At 43.9% G+C, this 20,438-nt stretch overlaps 1 protein-coding gene across 1 annotated transcript; it reads right to left on the bottom strand.

Annotated features, from left to right (window-relative positions):
* Positions 1–1,769: 1,769 nt before the first annotated feature.
* LOC308089152 (uncharacterized protein) lies at positions 1,770–2,894 on the bottom strand (the record flags this gene model as incomplete). Its single annotated transcript, XM_080433719.1, has 2 exons — positions 1,770–2,573; positions 2,763–2,894. The coding sequence occupies 2 exons, from the start codon at positions 2,892–2,894 to the stop codon at positions 1,998–2,000; spliced, it is 708 nt and encodes a 235-aa protein (XP_080289845.1). The 3' UTR covers positions 1,770–1,997.
* Positions 2,895–20,438: the final 17,544 nt, after the last annotated feature.

Here is a 20,438-nt window from a genome sequence, read left to right as displayed (position 1 = left end):
TGCTTTGCCACGGTCACGCCGTTGTATTAACATTCACGCTTTCGAGACGCATACATTATTTAAAAAAATCGCCAGTTGTGAATTGTGTGCTAAGTTGCGCAACCTTTTGAGTAAAAAAAAACACGATTCATTATGGATAAAATAATAGTAATAATAATAATAATAATGATAATAATAATCTTTGCAATTTCAATAAGGCTTCGCACTGGTGCAGTGCTCGGGCCCTAATAAAATGAAATGCATGTCCTACTAGGAGGAGACCCTGTGGCAGACCAAGGACCAGATGGGGGGATTATATCTCCACACTGGCCTTGGAACGCCTCAGGATCCCCAGGAGGAAGTGGTTAATGTTGCTCAGGAAAGGGAAGTCTGGAGCTTTCTGCTGAAACTGTTGCCCCTGTGACCCGACTCCGGATAAGCGGTTGAAGATGGATGGATGGATAAAATGAAATGGTATGACGCAGGCACAAGGGAGAGGTTTGCCGTCAACACTTTCTGACTGGGAAAAAAGCCCCCCAAAAAACGTCCTTGTTCTTCCTTGTGCTTTTGCAACTATGCTGAACCCTAACTTTAACCCTAGGCTTAACCTCACAAAACTATGTCTAAACCTAACCTTAACCTTCACACATGAAAACTATGGCTAGCCTTAACCTCACACTAACGTAACATGTATTGGACATGAGAACAAAGGGATTCTACCGTTGCGCCTCAGCCTTAAACGGCCAGTCCGGTGCGTCACAGGGATAGGGACAGTAAGTGCAGAAGAGAGAACGCTGGAGCAACACGGACAGTTTAGGCCTTTTATTTATTTCGGTGCAAGTAAAACAGATAGACTGACGTTTCGGTCTTTCGACCTTCCTCAGAGGAAGGTCGAAAGACCGAAACGTCCGGACTGGCCGTTTAAGGCTGAGGCGCAACGGTAGAATGCCTTTGGACATGCTTTGGACATACTTTGGGGAAAAACAAAGTAAAAAGTAAACCCACGGTAGGTTTTGAACCTGTGAACTTGGGGGAAATCCGTAGGAAGGGGGCCACACCCTTTCTGTCAGAAAGCCCTCAGGGTCAAATCTAGATTAGAACATAGACCTGTCTGTGTGCATATAAACAGTTAGGTGAGACATCACCTGTCTCACCTGCACATGAGACATCACATCACCTGTCATCCATTGGGTAGAAAACTATTGATAACTTCATCAATAATTAAATTGCTTTTGGCTCTGCATTGAGAAGCGGACCCTCAACATGTGATTCACATTGGGCCCCTCCCACTAACATTGGAAGCCAATTACATAAACTGTAATACTTGTAGATCGGCTGTTTTCAAATAGCCTAAGTACATATAGGGCTGAAGTGGTTAATGCATGTTTTGTAGCCTAATAAGAATTAAAATCTCTAAAGCAACTATTATCTACAGTTTTCAAATAATTGCAGTGATGTAAAAGTACAATAATTGCCTCTGAAAAAAATCAGAGGCATGAAAAAAAAAAAACTCAAACATGTCCTTAAGTACAGTACTTGAGTACATGTAGGCACACCACTGCTTTACACCACTGCTTTTCCACAACTACACCTGACCTTAACGACCGAAGTTTCATCATCATTATTATGATCATGACATTTCCATGGTAACTTTAACCCACTGCTATCGCTGAAAGTTATGATATAATAAAGAAAAGGTCATTAAGTGAGAACTTTGGGTGGTAGCCTAGAATATTCAAAGATTTACAAGAGATCTTTGTTCTTCAGGGGGAAGATATATTGAGGGGAGAGTGTGTGTGTGTGTGTGTGTGTGTGTGTGTGTGTGTGTGTGTGTGTGTGTGTGTGTGTGTGTGTGTGTGTGTGTGTGTGTGTGTGTGTGTGTGTGTGTGTGTGTGTGTTCTATCGGTAAGTGTGTGTGCACCACTACATTGTCCAAAGTATCTTACAATGTGATGTTGTTTGAGGTGAGACTTTACAGAGAAGCGTTTTACTCAAAATCTCCAACTGTCAGTGGTAGGTCAGGTCTTCTCTCCTCTATGAGTTCTCTCATGACGTTTGAGATGACTGTTCTGGCTGAACCATTTCCCACACTGGTCACAGTGGTAGGCCTTCAACCCTGTATGAGTTACCTGGTGAAGTTTGAGTTTACTGTTCTGGCTGAACCGTTTCCCACACTGGTCACAGTGGTAGGGCTTCTCTCCTGTATGAGTTCTCTTATGACTTTTCAGATGGCTGTTGCTGCTGAACCGTTTCCCACACTGGTCACAGTGGTAGGGCTTCTGTCCTGTATGAATTCTCTGGTGAAGTTCGAGACTACCTCTCTGGCTGAACCGTTTCCCACACTGGTCACAGTGGAAGGGCTTCAACCCTGTATGTATTAGCTGGTGTATTTTGAGCTTACTGCTCGTGCTGAACCATTTCCCACACTGGTCACAGTGGAAGGGCTTCAACCCTGTATGTATTCTCTGGTGAAGTTCGAGATGACCTCTCTGGCTGAACCATTTCCCACACTGGTCACAGTGGAAGGGCTTCAACCCTGTATGTATTAGCTGGTGTATTTTGAGCGTACTGCTCGTGCTGAACCATTTCCCACACTGGTCACAGTGGTAGGGCTTCTTTTCTGTATGAGTTCTCTCATGACGTTTGAGAGTACTGTTCCCGCTGAACCATTTCCCACACTGGTCACAGTGGTAGGTCTTCTCTTCTCTATGAGTTATCTCATGATGAATAGTGAGATTACCGCTCTGGCTGAACCCTTTCCCACACTGGCCACAGTGGTAAGGCTTCTCTCCTGTATGAATTCTCTGGTGAAGTTTGAGATTACTGCTCTGGCTGAACCGTTTACCACACTGGTCACAGTGGTAGGGCTTCTCTCCTGTATGAATCATCTGGTGTTGTTTCAACTGACCGCTCATGCTGAACCGTTTCCCACATTGGTCACAGTGGTAGGGCTTCTCTCCTGTATGAATTCTCTGGTGTATTTTGAGATCACTGTTACTGTTGAACCTTGCTCCACACTGGTCACAGTGGTAGGGCTTCAACCCTGTATGAATTCTCTGGTGAATATTGAGACTACTGGTCCTGCTGAACTGTTTCCCACATTGGTCACAGTGGTAGGGCTTCTCTCCTGTATGAATTCTCTGGTGTTGTTTCAGATCACTGCTCCTGCTGAACCTTGTTCCACAGTGGTCACAGTGGTAGGGCTTCAACCCTGTATGAATTCTCTGGTGATGTTTGACATTTCTATTTCTGCTGTAGATATGTTGGAGTTGGGCAGGGAAGACATCTAGGATGGAGAATGACGAGAGAGAAAAAAACATGAAATGTTTTGAAATAACATGCAAGCTGTGTTTTGATTGATTGATTGATTGATTGATTGATTGAAAATTTTATTAGGCAAAATAATGTAAAACAACACAGTTACATTTATAATGCTTTTGTCTAAAAGGTCCGGCCAAAAAGGTCCTTGCGGACTTGTTTCCGTTGGGGTCCTTGAATTAATTTCATAGACATATATAGTAGCAACCAAACAGTTCAAATCAACATGAAAATACAGATTATACAGAAAAAATACCACTATGTACAAAAAAAAGCATTAAAAAAAAAAATATATGTACAAAAAAGGGGGGGGGAAGCATGAAAAAAAAAGATTATATACAAAAAAAGCATGAGGAAATAAAAAATATGTACAAAAAAGAGGAGGGGGGGGGGGTCGTCTGTCTACAGGGAAACTGGTACTAGCTCCTTTTTAGGCCTCCAGAAAGATGAGTTTTTAGGGCTGTTTTGAATGAGCCCAGCGAACTGCATTTTTTGATGGATGGGGTTAGTGTGCTATTGTTGTATTACCAACTGATAATAGAGCACCGAAGTCTGACGTAATTTACACATCCTACCTGGTTCGCGGTTTTCCAGCCCCGTTCTGAATTCCCATAGACGTCTCTAACTCATTCAGTGCCCAGCTTCTTTATGGAATTTTGGCTCTGAGTGCCACAGCCAAAATTCATTGTAAAAAAAAAAGTGCTTAGGAGCCGAGATACAGCCTTTTTCAGTAAGAAGTTAAACAAAGAGTGAATGGAGCAGCAAATCTTCAAATCATCGTATCTTGGGTTCTGAACATGTCCCCCCCCCCCCCCCAAAAAAAAAGAGAGTTAATATCGCGTCAAATAAGAACTGTGTTCCAAAAATAAACAAATGACCCCGGCGGTTTGACTCTTATGGATATGAACCATCAACTGACGGTGAGAAAACGATAATATTACTTCAGCTGAATTAGTTACATTTTCGCCAGAAACAGACTGTATCAAATATAAGTGACTGACTATGATAAACGATACAGAACCTCCTCCCTGATAATATCGCAGAGACAGTTTGTTTATTTTTGGACCACAATTCTTATATGAGACGATTCTAAGATGACCCAATGTTATTCTCGAAATTACTTTACGAACCAGGGGATGAACGAGTGACGTCAGGACGTCAGTACTCTATGTCCTAAATGTAGGATGGCAACAGCAACTGCCAGGCACAGATTGGACGTTGGAACATTTAGGTTGATTCCTGGCCTGACTGATTCTTCTTGTAGCCATCTTATAACTTCGGACCAAATCTATGCTACTGAAATACACACTCAAATCTTTTATTGATTGATTGATTGATTGATTGATTGATTGATTGAATACTTTTTTTAGAAGTTTGCAGAAAAAAAGACAAAAATACATGTACAATAATCCAAGCTTTGAGCAAGAGAAATGTGGATTATTATTAGTGCTATAGTAATGTACTTTTATAACCAGCATTTTTTGAAACTGTTCTGTTAGTGGTAACCTCAGCAGACCAGGGCAGACGCCCTGCTGTGCGACCGAGCTTCAAAGTGAGAGATGGGCTATAGTAAGTGAGAATTAACACTGTAACGATTGTATTTCTGACGTGTTCATAATGGAGTGAGGATTCATGTCATTTAATATTGTTGTGTTATGTGTTTTGTTCTCTTTCAGGATTAATAACCTAACCGGGTCTGTCTGTAACTGACCATGTAGACAATGTCTTCCTTGTAGTGGTATTAGAGAAGTACTAGACTAGTGATTTATGTTTGTATATGTGTGATTAGTAAATAAACCATCTAAAAAGACACCTGGTTCGAGTAATTCGCTTAGGACTCCCTCCTCTTTTGACCCCCCTTTTCATGGGATTAGCAATCGTAGCTTGGCTGCAGAAAGCAGAAAGTATGATATGCTATAAAAATTAACAATACAGTTCAAATACAAGGTCAACTAAATAGGATAAAAAAAGAAAGCCAATGGCTTGTTTCAATTGGGTCCTTTTGTACTGAATTTATAGTGACATTAAATGACAGACAGATATACACGACTAAGTGTGTGTGTGTGGGGGGGGGGGGTCATGACTTGTACAGGGGCCAGTTTTGAATTGCAGCCTCCTGAAGTTGCTCTTTTAGGGCAGTTTTGAAGGAGAGTAGGGTATCTTGTAGACCAGGCCCATTGTAAGTTGCTTCACTCTGAGCCATCCGACCCTAGCAAAGTGAGCAGGGGTTAGAAGAGTTGTAGGTGTAAGGCCAAGGAGTAGCCTTACCAGTTTGTTTTGGGATGTCTGGAGCCTTGTTTTCAAGGCCTTAGTGGTGTTGTGGTACCATGAGGTGCATGCATAGTCGAAATGACCTTGGATGAGGGCCCCTGTTAGAATCCTCAAAGTATTCTTACTGAGTAGAGAGGAAATCCTATACAAAAAAAACGTGTTCTTTGATTGACTTTTTTGATGACTCTTGTTGCCATTTCATCACCAGAAAGGTTTGCCTCTAAAATGGAACTTAGTTAGGTAATTTCCTCCTTTCTTTTGATGATATTATGACCCACTTTGATTGTGAAGCTGTCGGCCTTGCCGAGGTTAAAACTAGACCCAAAGAGAATGGATTCAGTTTTTCCCAGGTGTAATGATAGTTTGTTAAGAGCGAGTTCAGAGCTGAGAGCTTTTTCAACCTGCAGCCTGTCCATGTCCGAGACCAACAGAGCCGAGTCATCCGCAAACAGGAACAGGTTGCAGTCACAAGCTGATGACATTTGTTATGACCTGTGTGTGTGTGTGTGTGTGTGTGTGTGACTCAAACGCACAGCAAGGAGTAGGCAATAAAGGGTTAAAGCCCACCCGGGCGAGTTTATTAACAGGAGGTTAAAGCACAAGGTGGGGGGAAGAGGGGTGTGGGCTCCGCCGAGTACAGAGAGACCACAGCACCAGGATGCGGAGGCGAGGAGGAGCGCGACGTAACATTGTTTACATATATATCAGGAACAGTAAAGGTCCTAATATGCTTCCTTACGGAACGCCACAGCTCACTAGGAGGTGGGGGGGGGGGGGAACAGGGTTCCGTTCACCTCCACCACCTGTCCTCCCCTCCAGATAGGATCGCATCCAGCTCTCCGATGTGCTATCAAAACCAATTGCTTTTAGCTTACCAATCAAAATAGAGTGATTAACGGTGTCAAAAGCCTTTTGTAGGTCCAGCATGACCATGCCGCAGTATTTGCCCTGGTCCACCTCTTGTTTGATGTGGTCGTTCAAATACAGAAGGCGTGTATCAGTGGAGTGGGATTGTCTGAAGCCAGAATGGAATTTGTAATTTAGATTTTTTTCAGCTAGATACTTTTCAACCTGCTCATAAACTATTTTTCCATGACTTTCGAGATGGAGCTAAGAATAGAAATAGGGCGGTAGTTGCCAGGGTCTAATTTGCTTCCTTTTTTGTACAGAGTGGTTATTCTCACTATTTTGAAATGGGGAACCCGTCCCTGTTTGATGGAGAGGTTGACTATGTGGGTGATGATTGGAGCAATGGAGGCGGCTGAGTCTTTGAGAAATTTGGAGGGAATATTGTCGAGGCCAGTGGCCTTGTGTGGTTGAAGTCCGCTCAATGTTTTAAACACCTCATCGGTTGTCACCGTGGTGAGTTTAAAATCATCTTTGCGTACACCTAGATTTTTGTAGAATTCTTGGATGTCCTCTACACCAAAACACCCAGAGTGGGAGGGCAGTTTGTTTACCAGTGTTGTGGCTATGTTTGTAAAGAAGATGTTTAAGCGATTAGCCACATCCATCTTGTCTCTCTCTGTCTCTCGCTCGCTGTTTCTCTCTCTCTCTCTCGCTCGCTGTGGATGGCTGCCTCTCTCTCTCTCTCACTTGCTGTCTCTCTCTCTCTCTCTTTCTCTTTCGCTCTCTCTCTCGCTGTCTCTCTGTCTCTCTGTCTCTCTCTCTCGCTCTTGTTTGCTCTCTCTCTCTCTCTCTCTCTCTCTCTCTCTTTTTATGTCCCTGTACACTTTTCTTTCATCTTCAATAGAAACCAGATGTACAGAAATGTTTAGAGAGAGAGAGACAGCGAGCGAGAGAGAGAAAGAAAGAGAGAGAGAGAGAGAGACAGCGAGAGACAGCAAGAGAGAGCTCTTGCTGTCTCTCGCTGTCTCTCTGTACAGGGACATAAAAACAGCACAGACAGACACTCTCACACACACACACACACACACACACACACACACACACACACACACACACACACACACACACACACACACACACACACACACACACACACACACACACACACACACACACACACACACACACACACACACACACTCACACACACAGTGGAGTGTCGCTGTCTAGAACGCCAGGTGAGCGCTTCCACCAGGTTAGCCAGAGCTCTGAGGGAGGAGTTCAGCACCAAGGCCAGGTCTGGCCCCTGGGCCAGCTCATTGAGGGGAGGTATGTACCTAGGTCTGTTCTTAATCAGTTTGATGTGATGCCCTCCAACTAACAGGCTGGAGACAGCTGCACTGAGTTGGGTCTGATCAAGCTCTAGCTATAAAGGTGCTCACACTCCTTCAGTTCTGGCTGGCTCTCCTTGGTGGAAGGACTCTGCTCGGGCGGTAAGCGACATACTCCACTTCCTCAATATTAGTTGTGCAATAAAGACATGAAACTAATTTGATGTTTTCTATTTGTTTGTAGGCAACATAGGACGCTCATACCTTATTGGAACAATACCCCGATCCGGGAAGAAGTTGTGTTGGAATTGTTTGGTTAATTCCCCCCCCCCCCTGCTGTTGTAAGGAATCCCCCCAATAAATCTGTTATTTTGTGCACTCAAAACCCTCTGCCTCTGTCTTGGTTCGTTCAGTCTTTACAACACACACACACACACACACACACACACACACACACACACACACACACACACACACACACACACACACACACACACACACACACACACACACACACACACACACACACACACACACACACACACACACACACACAGAGTGCTTATCTACAGTTGATTTAGTGCTGGAAGGAAGCATTACTCCGTTACTCCACCGAGTACCAACAACATTTCTGTACATCTGCTTTCTATAGAAGATGAAAGAAAAGAGTACAGGGACATAAAAACATGCACACACCTATTCTGTGTAACTTTATCACAGGCTGCTTCAGCATGGCTTGCTGGTAGATCTCTGGCTGTTCCTCCTCTGACGCAGCAGCTGAAAAGCTGTTGGACGACATCTCTCTTTTAAAAACCCCAAATAGTTCATCTCCTTCGGTCCACTTTGATGGTGGACATTTGAGGTCCGCTTTTACCGTTTGGGATTTGACTTTACTTGCTGACATGTTATGGTCTTGAGGTCAGTAGGACACTGGTAATGACTTGACCCAGTCCTCTGCTCCGCTTCCTGGCTAAACTCTCCCAGATCAACACTGAACAGAACAGTGCTTACATAACCAGGACCAACCCACTCTCCACCCACTGTGTGTGTGTGTGTGTGTGTGTGTGTGTGTGTGTGTGTGTGTGTGTGTGGGGCTTTGTTTTCGTAGACGTGGCCGTTTTTTCTCTCGCAAAATCTGGCAACAGTGGAAGAGACAGCTTAGTTCATGGAGACACAGTGAGAGAAAGAGACAGCAGCAATTTTGTATCGTCAACTTATTTGTCAATAAACACGTTAGCATTGTTGAAAGAGGACTCTGTCCATCTTTTACAGAGGCATAAAATATAAAGAGATAAAATGTTAAAGAAAATATCCTGTAAATCACAGGCTCTCAAGGTGGGGTCTGAGAACCCACAGGGGTCCTTAAACGGCATTCCAGGGGGGTCCACGGCTAAATGATTGATAGCTGGGACCCAAACGGGCACTTATGGGTAGCCGTAGAATACGACTCTCGTAGATGTATTTAATGATTCTGACATTTTCAATCTACGAGAGTCGTAGGGAAAATCCCCCATGGACAACTGGACTTTCAGCTCCTAGCCTGTACGGGCTCCAAACATGTACAAAGCAAAAAAAAGGTGCTTACCCCCAAGCCCCAAATGTTAACTAATTGTTCGGAGTTCTAGTGCAATGTAATAATCCATATTTTTCAATAAAGAAGTGTTTTAATGCCGTCTGTCTCTCCCCCCCCCCCCCTCGTTTACTTCCTGTTTACATTTTTTGTATTTCCGGATGCGCTTTGACACTAACGCCCATTGGGAACTTCCGACAGAATCGGCCACAGACGGCATTAAAACACTTCTTTATTGAAAAATATGGATTATTACATTGCACTAGAACTCCGAACAATTAGTTAACATTTGGGGCTTGGGGGTAAGCACCTTTTTTTTTTTGCTTTGTACATGTTTGGAGCCCGTACAGGCTAGGAGCAGAAAGTCCAGTTGTCCATGGGGGATGTTCCCTACACTCTCGTAGATTGAAAATGTCAGAATCATTAAATACATCTACGAGAGTCGTATTCTACGGCTAACTTATGGGTCTCTAACTCTGAGAGTGTACACATCCTAGAACTGCCCATGCGCGGCGGTGTGTGTTACAGTTAGGTCAAAGTTGCATCGGCAGAAGCAGAACTGCCCATGCACGCTAACAACAACACCGAGTCGGCATCTGCGTTGCCACGTTGGGTGGGCAGACAAGCAGACAGGTCAGTGTTGCCAGATGTGCGGCAGAAACAAGCAACCACCTTCATGAAAAAAGAAAAAAACAGCCAAAGGGGTCCGCGATGTTTCACGGGGGTCCGCGATGTTTCGCGGGGGTCCCAAGACTCCCAGGGGGTCCGCGGACCCCCAGGGGGTCCCCCATGTATTTTTTTTCTTCTTCTTTATTTTTTTTCTTTTTACTTTTTTGGGGGAAATTTTTATCCCACAATTTTGGAACCCCAAAATAAGCCAGCCCTCGCTTTTTTTTTGAATTTTTTTTTCAGGCAAGTAACTAAGTACATGTACTCAAGACAAGTACTGTTCTTAAGTACAATGTTGAGGTATTTTTTACTTATGTACGTATGTCCAATTTCAGTACTTTTACTTCTACTCCACTACATCTCTGAGGCAAATATTGTACTTTTTACTCCACTGCAATTATTTGAAAACTTTAGTTACTTTGAAGATTTGAATTATTATTACAAAACATACATTATCTACTTCAGCCCTACATAACTTTGGCTATTTGAAAAAAGACGATCTATAAGCTCACAACGTGTCGCTGAGGTTGCATATGTTACAGGTCCCAGATTTGAGACCCATATGCAGATAAGGTTTTTGCTGTTGGAAAGCCGTGGTAGGCCTGTTGAAAACAGTAATAGAAGAATGAAGACACAATGAGACGATCTTTCTCCATTTAGCCTTCCTCAGCAGAATCCCAGGCATATTTATTGATTCACAGCCTGTATTAACTTCTCTTTATATTGTTCTTTCCCTTTTCTCATCAATATACTTTTACAGTCACAATATTCTTTTCTTTTCTTTTCATTACCTCACATTTCAATGGATTTCACTGTCTCATTTAGTTATAATAACCACATTTTTACCTAACATTTTAGTTACCTTTATATTCATCAGTTGCATTTGTTTTAACCAAAACCCCAAATTGCAAGGAATGCTCCTTTAAATGTCTGTCATAGACAGTAGTGCACACATTATGTAAATAACAACTAGCATCTTGCTACAAATATCTAAGCACCAGGTGGATATTAGTAGTGACTGAGTTTTTAAATAATTTGGCTTTGGAAAACGTTTTTTAGCTTCACTGGTTAAAGTGCATTAAAATATACAAAAACGTTTTAATTCAATAATACTGTTACCCAAAAATCGTTCTTAACACTACAGACAAAAATAGAATGATCTGGAGCCCAAAAACGAAGTCTGCCTTGATTACAAACAAAACAAAGCAGATCCACCATTTTAGGAACACATGAAAACAACATTCTGGACTATAGGTCTCAAAACCACTCAAATTGACACTTAACTTCATAAAAAACGATCTCAAATGAAAATAATAACTTCACCAACAACTGTATGCAGTTTATGACACTTTAGTGTTGTACAAACCTGTTGAAAACAGTAATAGAAGAATGAAGACACAATGAGACGATCTTTCTCCATTTAGCCTTCCTCAGCAGAATGAGGAAGCAACGTCAGTCCATTCAACATGTGTCTCTGAGAAATAATCGTCACACTGCCCCCTAGTGGTGGCAACACTAGGAGAGTCCCACTGTGTGTAGTGTTACTTTGAACACTTGGATTCAACCAAGAAATAATTGTCCATTCTTGTCCATGCAGGTGCATATGAGAAACATTCTTTTCACAAAAATATAATCTTCAAAATAAAACAACATAAATGTGACCATACATTTTGTGTGCGTCACACGCTCCCCAACAAAAGAAAAATGGCTCCAGACATTCAACTCTTAAATTCAAAATATCAAAAATATAATAATATCAACTTCTCAATACCCAAAGGTAAGTGCAAGGTAAGTTGCTGTGTGTGTGCGTGTTTCCCCATAGGTTCAAGGTAAGTAGTGTATCTAGGTAGGTATGTTTGTGTAAGTTTGGGTGTTTGTGGCTGTGTCAATCAGTACACAAAGTGTGGTACACCGTATGGCATGGTTGAGGGGTAAGGTAGCATTGGGTATGGTATGGGATATGGTAGTCTGTTGAAAAGGGTGTGGTATGTCATGGGATGTGGACCCATCTCCCAGATTGGCAGGGATGGCGTTTCATAGGCTCCCACTGCGTTGGCCATGGTTTGGGGTTGGTAAGAGGGTTGGCCCAATGAGCCATAGGTGAACATCTGGGGAGGCCTTCTGTCACGAGTGGACCTCCGTGGTTGTGGGCTGCTGGTTTGATCACAGGTGGGTTGTTCACTGATTGACTGAGGGTCTACTGGTCCTTCCCTTTGCTGGTTCACATTCTCCTGCTCATCATCTGAAGGTATTGTATCGGCAGGTAACTGCTCCTGTAACTGCTCCTCTTCTCTGTTCTCTTCCACAGGCATTTCCACTCTCCCTCCCTGGATAGGATATCCTCTGGTTTCTCTTTCAGGTATGAGCAGTCTGGTTTGTTCAGATCTCTGAGTGTATGTTCCATGATTAGTGTTTCTCTGAGGCTCACAGCGGGGCTGTACTTGTGAACTGTCACGGTCTCTCATTACTGGCGCTCTCAGCCAGTATCGTGGTGCATCATCATCTGAATCTGAGGACTCACTGCTGGGCCCTTCATTCTGTCTCCTTGAATTTGACTGTCTGTTCCTTGTTCTCTGCTGGTGTTGGGGTTCAGGTAGGTCTCTAGGGGGGTCTCTCTTCCTTCCAGGTTGTGGTTGCGGGGGTAAGTCTAGAGGTAAGTCATTGACCACGTGGAGCAGGTTGCGGTGTAGTGTTCGGACCCTGTTTCCACCGGTTTCCGGCGTAACCCTGTAAACAGGTCCATCAGCAATTCTCTCCTTCACAACATGGACTGTGTTTTCCCAGTATGATCTCAATTTACCGGGGCCCCCTCTCTCACTCAGATTACGTACCAGGACACGGTCACCTGGTTCAAGGACAACACCCTTCATGTGGCGGTCATAGTATCTCTTTCCTCGAGAACTTGACTGTTGACTATTCTCAGAGGCGAGTCGGTAAGCTTCCTTCATCCTTTGAGCCCACTTCTCGGCATAGCCTCTTGGAGAAGTGGCTTCCTCTTCATTTTCCAGGCCAAATATCATGTCCACGGGCAGGCGTGGGTGACGTCCATACATTAGATAGAAAGGCGAAAACCCTGTTGCCTCATGCCTGGTACAATTATAGGCGTGGACGACCTGCGGCAAGTGGTTTCTCCATCTTTCCTTCTCCTTTTCTCCCAGGGTTCTGAGCATTTGGAGCAATGTTCGGTTGAACCTTTCCGCAGGATTACCCTGAGGATGGTAGGGTGTGGTCCTGGAATGACCAACTCCACTGAGTTGTTGCAGGGTCTTGAAGAGTTTGTTTTCAAATTCTCTTCCTTGGTCGTGGTGTAATTTACTTGCGTACCCAAAGCGTGGAATAAAATCCTCAAAGAGTTTCTCTGCCGCTGTCTCCCCGGACTTATTTCTGGTGGCGTAGGCTTGTGCGTACCTTGTAAAATGGTCAATGACAACCAGAATGTATTCAAAGCCTCCCTTGCTTGGCTCCAAGTGGAGGTAGTCAATGGACACTAACTCTAGGGGTGAGGTAGAGGTAATGCTTCCCATCGGTGCTCTGATGTGTGAGACAGGCTTCTTCTGCTTTATGCAGGGACATTTCCTTGTTACATAAGCTTCAACATCTTGCTTCATGTATGGCCAGTAGAACCGGTCCCTGGCTAGGCACAAGACCCTTTCTGTCCCCATATGGCCCATATCATCATGGAGGTGTCTCAACACCAGAGTTCTGTACTGGTCAGGCAAGACCAGCTGACTCCTCTGGCTTGTTCTCCGGTACAGCAGACCATCTTCCAGATGGAGTTTCTCCCATTGGTGTAGAAGCTTTCTTGCAAGACCACTAACTCCCTTCTTCATGTCATTGGTCAGTGTGTTGGCGGTCTCTTTCAGCCTGATGACTTGACTGATGGCCGGGTCATCTCGTTGAGATTTAATGAGCTCATCATGGGGGATGGTTGGGAGAAGCTCTGGTGACGGGGAGGTTGAGCTATCTTGTGACAGGTTCAGGACAGCGACATAAGCCACATCGTTCTGCTTGGCAGCATGACTGCCTTCCCACGTTGCCAGTATGATGTCTCTGGACAGCTCCTGTGTGCATGAGTCAACATAGTTGTTGATGTCTAATGGCATCCTAGACAAGGTGTCAGCATCCACATTAACCTTCCCCGGTCGATACTTGACTTCAAACCGGAAGTCCGCTAGCTCACCAACCCATCGGTGGCCGACAGCATTGAGCTTAGCGGTGCTCAGCACGTAGGTTAATGGGTTGTTGTCTGTATACACAACAAAGTGGGGCGCATAGAAGAGGTAGTCTCTGAACTTTTCGCATATGGCCCACTTTAAAGCCAGGAATTCAAGTTTGCCTGAATGAAGGTTGTAATTCCGCTCTGCAGGCGTCAGCGTCCTGGACCCGTATGCAATGATTCTGAGCTTCCCTCCCTGGCGCTGGTACAGCACCGCACCAAGACCTTGTTGTGACGCGTCCGTGTGCAGCACATAAGGGAGCTCGAAATCAGGGTACGCTAGTACTGGTGGGTTGGACAGAGTGTGGATGAGCTGGTCGAGGATTCTTTGGTGCTCTTCAGTCCACTGTATTGGGGTTCTGGATGACAGCTGGGCTCCTTTTCCCTTTTTCTGTCTGGGTTGAGGCACGGTGGTGACAGGGTTTTTGGATTGCAAGAGCTCATACATCGGCTTGGCAATTCTAGAGAAATCTTGAATGTACGTTCTGTAGTAGCTTAAAAATCCTAGCAGCTTCCGGACCCCTCCAACGGTGTTGGGGGTTTTACTCCTCAAGGCCTGGATGGCTTCCAGGTCTTTGGGGTCTAGCCGCACTCCATCAGCAGAGACCAGCTTCCCCACATAACGGACCTCTTTTCTGAAGAGCTCACACTTGGTTGGCCTGAGCTTTACACCGTGGCGTTGGAGAGCCTTCAGCACCTGTCTCAGTGACTCAACGTGATCTTCAAATGTCTTACTGTAGCAGAGGACGTCATCCAAGTATGGGATGCAACATTCGTCTCTCAAGGAGTCAAGCATTTCCTCCATGCTTCTCTGAAAAGCAGCTGGGGCGTTCGAAAGCCCAAAGGGGATGCGCACCCACTCGTACAAACCCCATGGAGTGATGAATGCTGTCATATGTCGCGACCCCTCTGCGATGAAGCCTTGATGATAGGCTTTTCCCTGATCCAAAATCGAGAACAAGTTGTACCCACCCAACGTGTCAATGAGGTCTTGAATACGGGGAAGTGGGTGTCTATCTGGGACTGTCTTTTGGTTCAGGAGCCTGTAATCAATGCATAGCCGCAGGCTTCCATCCTTCTTGCGGACACAGACCACTGGAGCGGAGTATGGAGATTTGGACTTTACAATCCACTTCTTTGCCAGTAAGTCTTGGATGTACTCCTTAACTTCCTTGTACAGTGGTTTGGGAATTGCAGCATAGGTTCTCTGTACTGGGATGTCATCCTTCAGGGTTATTCCCATTTGGAGGCTTGGAATGCACCCCATGTCATTTTCATCCTGAGCAAACGCACTTGACTCCTCATAGAGCATTTGTTTCGCTACTGCTTGATGTTCATTGCTTAGGTGGCTTAAATCAACAGGGGGAGACCACCGCTTGTATGGTTGTTCTTTTTGGTCACTGTTATCTTCATTGACAGGAACAGGTAAGTCAACATTGTTGATCTCGACACTATCCATCTGATCCGTCTTCACGATCTTGTCGATCGACTGGATACTACCCAACATTGTGAAGTTGTTCAATGTCACGTTGTGTTGGGTGTGGTTACCCACGGGAATCTCCACATAGGGCTGTCTGACATGGTGGACCTCGACCAAGCCATCACCAATATCTAGCTCCTCCAGTCTCAGGTCTGGATGGTTGACCTCGAACAGTGCCACAGAGGAGGTGAAATCAGCCGGCACCTTGCACTTGATGCGTGCAACATGGCCTGGGCGGACGACTATGTCTTGACGACCAACTCTCACCACTGCATGGTGCTGGTTGGATTCCTGGGTCTGTATCAAGTTCACAATTGTCTCTGCTTGGTCATTTTCAATCTGCATGGCCTCTCTCAGCAACTTGCCAATAACAGCAACAACTTCAATTTCGCCCTCCTGCCCTAGGATGAGCTCTTGAATGACGTTGAAGCCCAATATCGGCCTCCCGAGGCTCACACGGCTGACCAGGAAGGGTACTCTGATGGCGAGATTTGGATCATCGTTGCCAGGTAGATTAAAGGTGAGTTCCACCCAGCCATCGTATGGGATCTGTCCTCCATTGGCTGCTGTGACATCCAATCCTCTGCTTCCTATGAGTTCACTGAGAGGGCGCACTTGCTGTTGGGGTAGGTATTTGTGTTTCCATGGCTTGTCAATCATACTAACTTGGGCCCCAGAGTCTAGAAGGACAGTCACAGCATGTCCACTTAGATTGCATTTCAATAAGCATTTCTTTCCAATTAGCTTAGCTACTCGCTGTGATGGTGACTTGTCATCAGCCGATGAGTGGGAAGGGGCGGCGAGATTGTGATTGAACTGTGCTGGTACTGGTTTTCTTCTGTCTGGATGAGACTGAAGGCTGGTGCCGGTCACAGGTTGTCTCTCTGCTGCGACCGGGGGGAGTTTCCCGATGGCTTGGGTCTCTTCAGACAACCGACAGCACGGTGTCCGTCTTCTCCACAGGCGAAACAGTGGTTGCAGTTGGGACGGCCATTTGTAACACAGTTAAGGCAGCCATATGGTCTCTCTTTCCTTACTTGTTGACTTTGGCTCGGTTTATTGGAACACTGGCAGGTGGACTGGGGCTGAGGCTCAGGTGTTGATGGCTTTACTGCAGCTTTTGACTGTAGGGAGGTTACTACTTCCGTCAGGGCCTGTACTTGAGCGCTTAGCTGCTGGATGAGCTCATCTTTAACTTTTGTGTCAGGGTCAGGCTTTTCTTTGTTCACTTCACTGGTGGTGACTTCACCACTGTGGGCTTGAGCTGTCTTGGGGCGAGTGCTGCGTCCCAAGCGTCGTTTCCTCTCACTCTCTTCGCTTGTTGTTTTGTTAACTTGTCTGAGCAGTGCATCATCGGTGACTGTAGGGTCTGAGAGGAGGGACTTTAACTCCCACCTGATGTCATCATGCTTCTCATTCAGGCCCTGACATACTGTGCGAAGGAAGACATTCTGTGCTGTTTGTGCTTCGTACTTGATATCAGAGTCTGTCTGTTTTGACATGAAGATCACTTTTTGTTTGAGCCCCATCATTCTGTAGAGAAACTGCTGCGGTGATTCATGATCATGCTGTTTGGCACTTATCAGTTCCTGGAACAGTTCAGTACTGCTTTTCTCTCCTAGGTGGGATTGTAGGAAACTCTTCAGCTCGCTTATGGTCATGTCATCCTTGCTGGAGAGCATATCCTTGAAGTTTCCAGGCTTTATAATGCGAAACACTGCTCGTATGATTTCACCCTCAGTGTGCATTTCTCTCAGTCCTTGATCAATCTGCTTGCTGATATTGCTGTAGGTTATATCGGATGCATTATCGCCAATCTGTCCTCCATGTACCTTGAATTCCTTCTTCTGGAGGAAAGAGAGGTCTTTGAGGGAAATCATGCTTTCAGCATGGTGAGTGGGATGTTGGTTATGGTTGGGATGGGGGGATGTTATGACATGTGGACTGCGGGACTGGTGAGTGTATTGTGTGCCAGTTATGGTTTGTAGACTGTGGGACTGGTGAGAATCAGTGGGTTGTGTGTCAGTTATGGTGTGTAGAGTATGTGAAGCCCCACCCTGTTTAACTTTTTGGTGCAAATCATCATAGGTAGACATCAGCTTACTTATTTGCAATTCAAGGGCATCAGTTTGAGCGGCCAAATCAAATGGTGCAGTGTCAGAGTGTGTATCTGCAACATGTGTGTCAGTGTGGACACCTTCAGATAAGTGTGATGAAACACTAGCATCAGAAACAGCATGTGGGTTAGTGTGAACACTCTCAAAAACATTAGTATCAGATACAACATGTACATCAACATCTGCTCCAACCCCTGTTGTAACATCACTCTTAGTACGCATAGCGATAATTTCGTCAATAATCTTTCGTATATCTAATAACTGTGATATGCCCTGATCATCTAACTCTAGCAGAGTGGCGCTCTCCATGTAAGCACACACATAATCAATACAGCTCTCTTCATCCTGGTTGACCAACTTAGCTTGAGTAGGCTCTTGTGAGATGCACTTGGCAAGCTGTAGCAGTTCATCTGAAGAAAGGTTGAAAAGCTTCTTCTTTATGGTCCAGGTCAGCTTCTTCCTCTCGTCTGCCATCGTGAACATCAATCAGACACCCTCAGCTCGTGAAGTCCTTGCTCTGGCAACAGTCAGACGCTCTTGACTCTCACAGCTGCTGACTCTGATGATGAAGCACCCTGGCCCACAGGTTCAGAAATCACTAGATCGACGTCCAACTCCGACCAACAGGTGGCGCCGATCCCGGACGAGCCCCCACAAATCTGTTACAGGTCCCAGATTTGAGACCCATATGCAGATAAGGTTTTTGCTGTTGGAAAGCCGTGGTAGGCCTGTTGAAAACAGTAATAGAAGAATGAAGACACAATGAGACGATCTTTCTCCATTTAGCCTTCCTCAGCAGAATCCCAGGCATATTTATTGATTCACAGCCTGTATTAACTTCTCTTTATATTGTTCTTTCCCTTTTCTCATCAATATACTTTTACAGTCACAATATTCTTTTCTTTTCTTTTCATTACCTCACATTTCAATGGATTTCACTGTCTCATTTAGTTATAATAACCACATTTTTACCTAACATTTTAGTTACCTTTATATTCATCAGTTGCATTTGTTTTAACCAAAACCCCAAATTGCAAGGAATGCTCCTTTAAATGTCTGTCATAGACAGTAGTGCACACATTATGTAAATAACAACTAGCATCTTGCTACAAATATCTAAGCACCAGGTGGATATTAGTAGTGACTGAGTTTTTAAATAATTTGGCTTTGGAAAACGTTTTTTAGCTTCACTGGTTAAAGTGCATTAAAATATACAAAAACGTTTTAATTCAATAATACTGTTACCCAAAAATCGTTCTTAACACTACAGACAAAAATAGAATGATCTGGAGCCCAAAAACGAAGTCTGCCTTGATTACAAACAAAACAAAGCAGATCCACCATTTTAGGAACACATGAAAACAACATTCTGGACTATAGGTCTCAAAACCACTCAAATTGACACTTAACTTCATAAAAAACGATCTCAAATGAAAATAATAACTTCACCAACAACTGTATGCAGTTTATGACACTTTAGTGTTGTACAAACCTGTTGAAAACAGTAATAGAAGAATGAAGACACAATGAGACGATCTTTCTCCATTTAGCCTTCCTCAGCAGAATGAGGAAGCAACGTCAGTCCATTCAACATGTGTCTCTGAGAAATAATCGTCACACTGCCCCCTAGTGGTGGCAACACTAGGAGAGTCCCACTGTGTGTAGTGTTACTTTGAACACTTGGATTCAACCAAGAAATAATTGTCCATTCTTGTCCATGCAGGTGCATATGAGAAACATTCTTTTCACAAAAATATAATCTTCAAAATAAAACAACATAAATGTGACCATACATTTTGTGTGCGTCACACATATCTGCTTTTTTCAAATAATACATTTTATATATTATGATAACATGTGAAACGGGACATTCTGCATAAAGAGTACTTCCTACTTTTGGTACATAATCATATTTTGATGCCAATACATGTACTTTTACTCAAGTCAATTTTGATTACCGGACTTTTGTAACAGAATGATTCTGCATTGCGGTATTGATACTTTTACTTAAGTAAAAAGATCTTTTTCCACCACTGCGAATAAACGAGGGAGGTGTATAGAGTTATAATAACTTATAGTTATTATAATAACTATAAGTTACTATAATAACTTATAGTTATAATAACGGGGAGGTAGCGAACCACTACAATAAGCAAAGAAGCTTTTATTTTGAAATGCCAGACGGAAATTGTCTTGTTGTTGTGTAGGGTTGCCATGTCCACTTATTATAAGCGACTTTGGGCTTATTCTTCTGTAAAGTTGCTTGTAAATGTTGGTAGTTGAGGGCTGAGGTTTTTTTGGGGGTCTTGTTTCTAAAGTGTAGTTGTTTATTTGGTCTTGTTTCTAAAGTGTAGTTGTTTATTTGGTCTTGTTTCTAAAACGTAGTTGTTTATTTGGTCTTGTTTCTAAAGTGTAGTTGTTTATTTGGTCTTGTTTCTAAAGTGTAGTTGTTTATTTGGTCTTGTTTCTAAAGTGTAGATGTTTATTTGGTCTTGTTTCTAAAACGTAGTTGTTTATTTGGTCTTGTTTCTAAAGTGTAGTTGTTTATTTGGTCTTGTTTCTAAAACGTAGTTGTTTATTTGGTCTTGTTTCTAAAACGTAGTTGTTTATTTGGTCTTGTTTCTAAAGTGTAGTTGTT

The sequence above is a fragment of the Gymnoscopelus braueri genome (genome assembly GCF_963280865.1).
Source record: "Gymnoscopelus braueri genome assembly, chromosome: 7".
In the NCBI taxonomy this organism is placed as follows: Eukaryota; Metazoa; Chordata; class Actinopteri; order Myctophiformes; family Myctophidae; genus Gymnoscopelus; species Gymnoscopelus braueri.
This window is presented reverse-complemented; position numbering and strand designations above follow the sequence as displayed.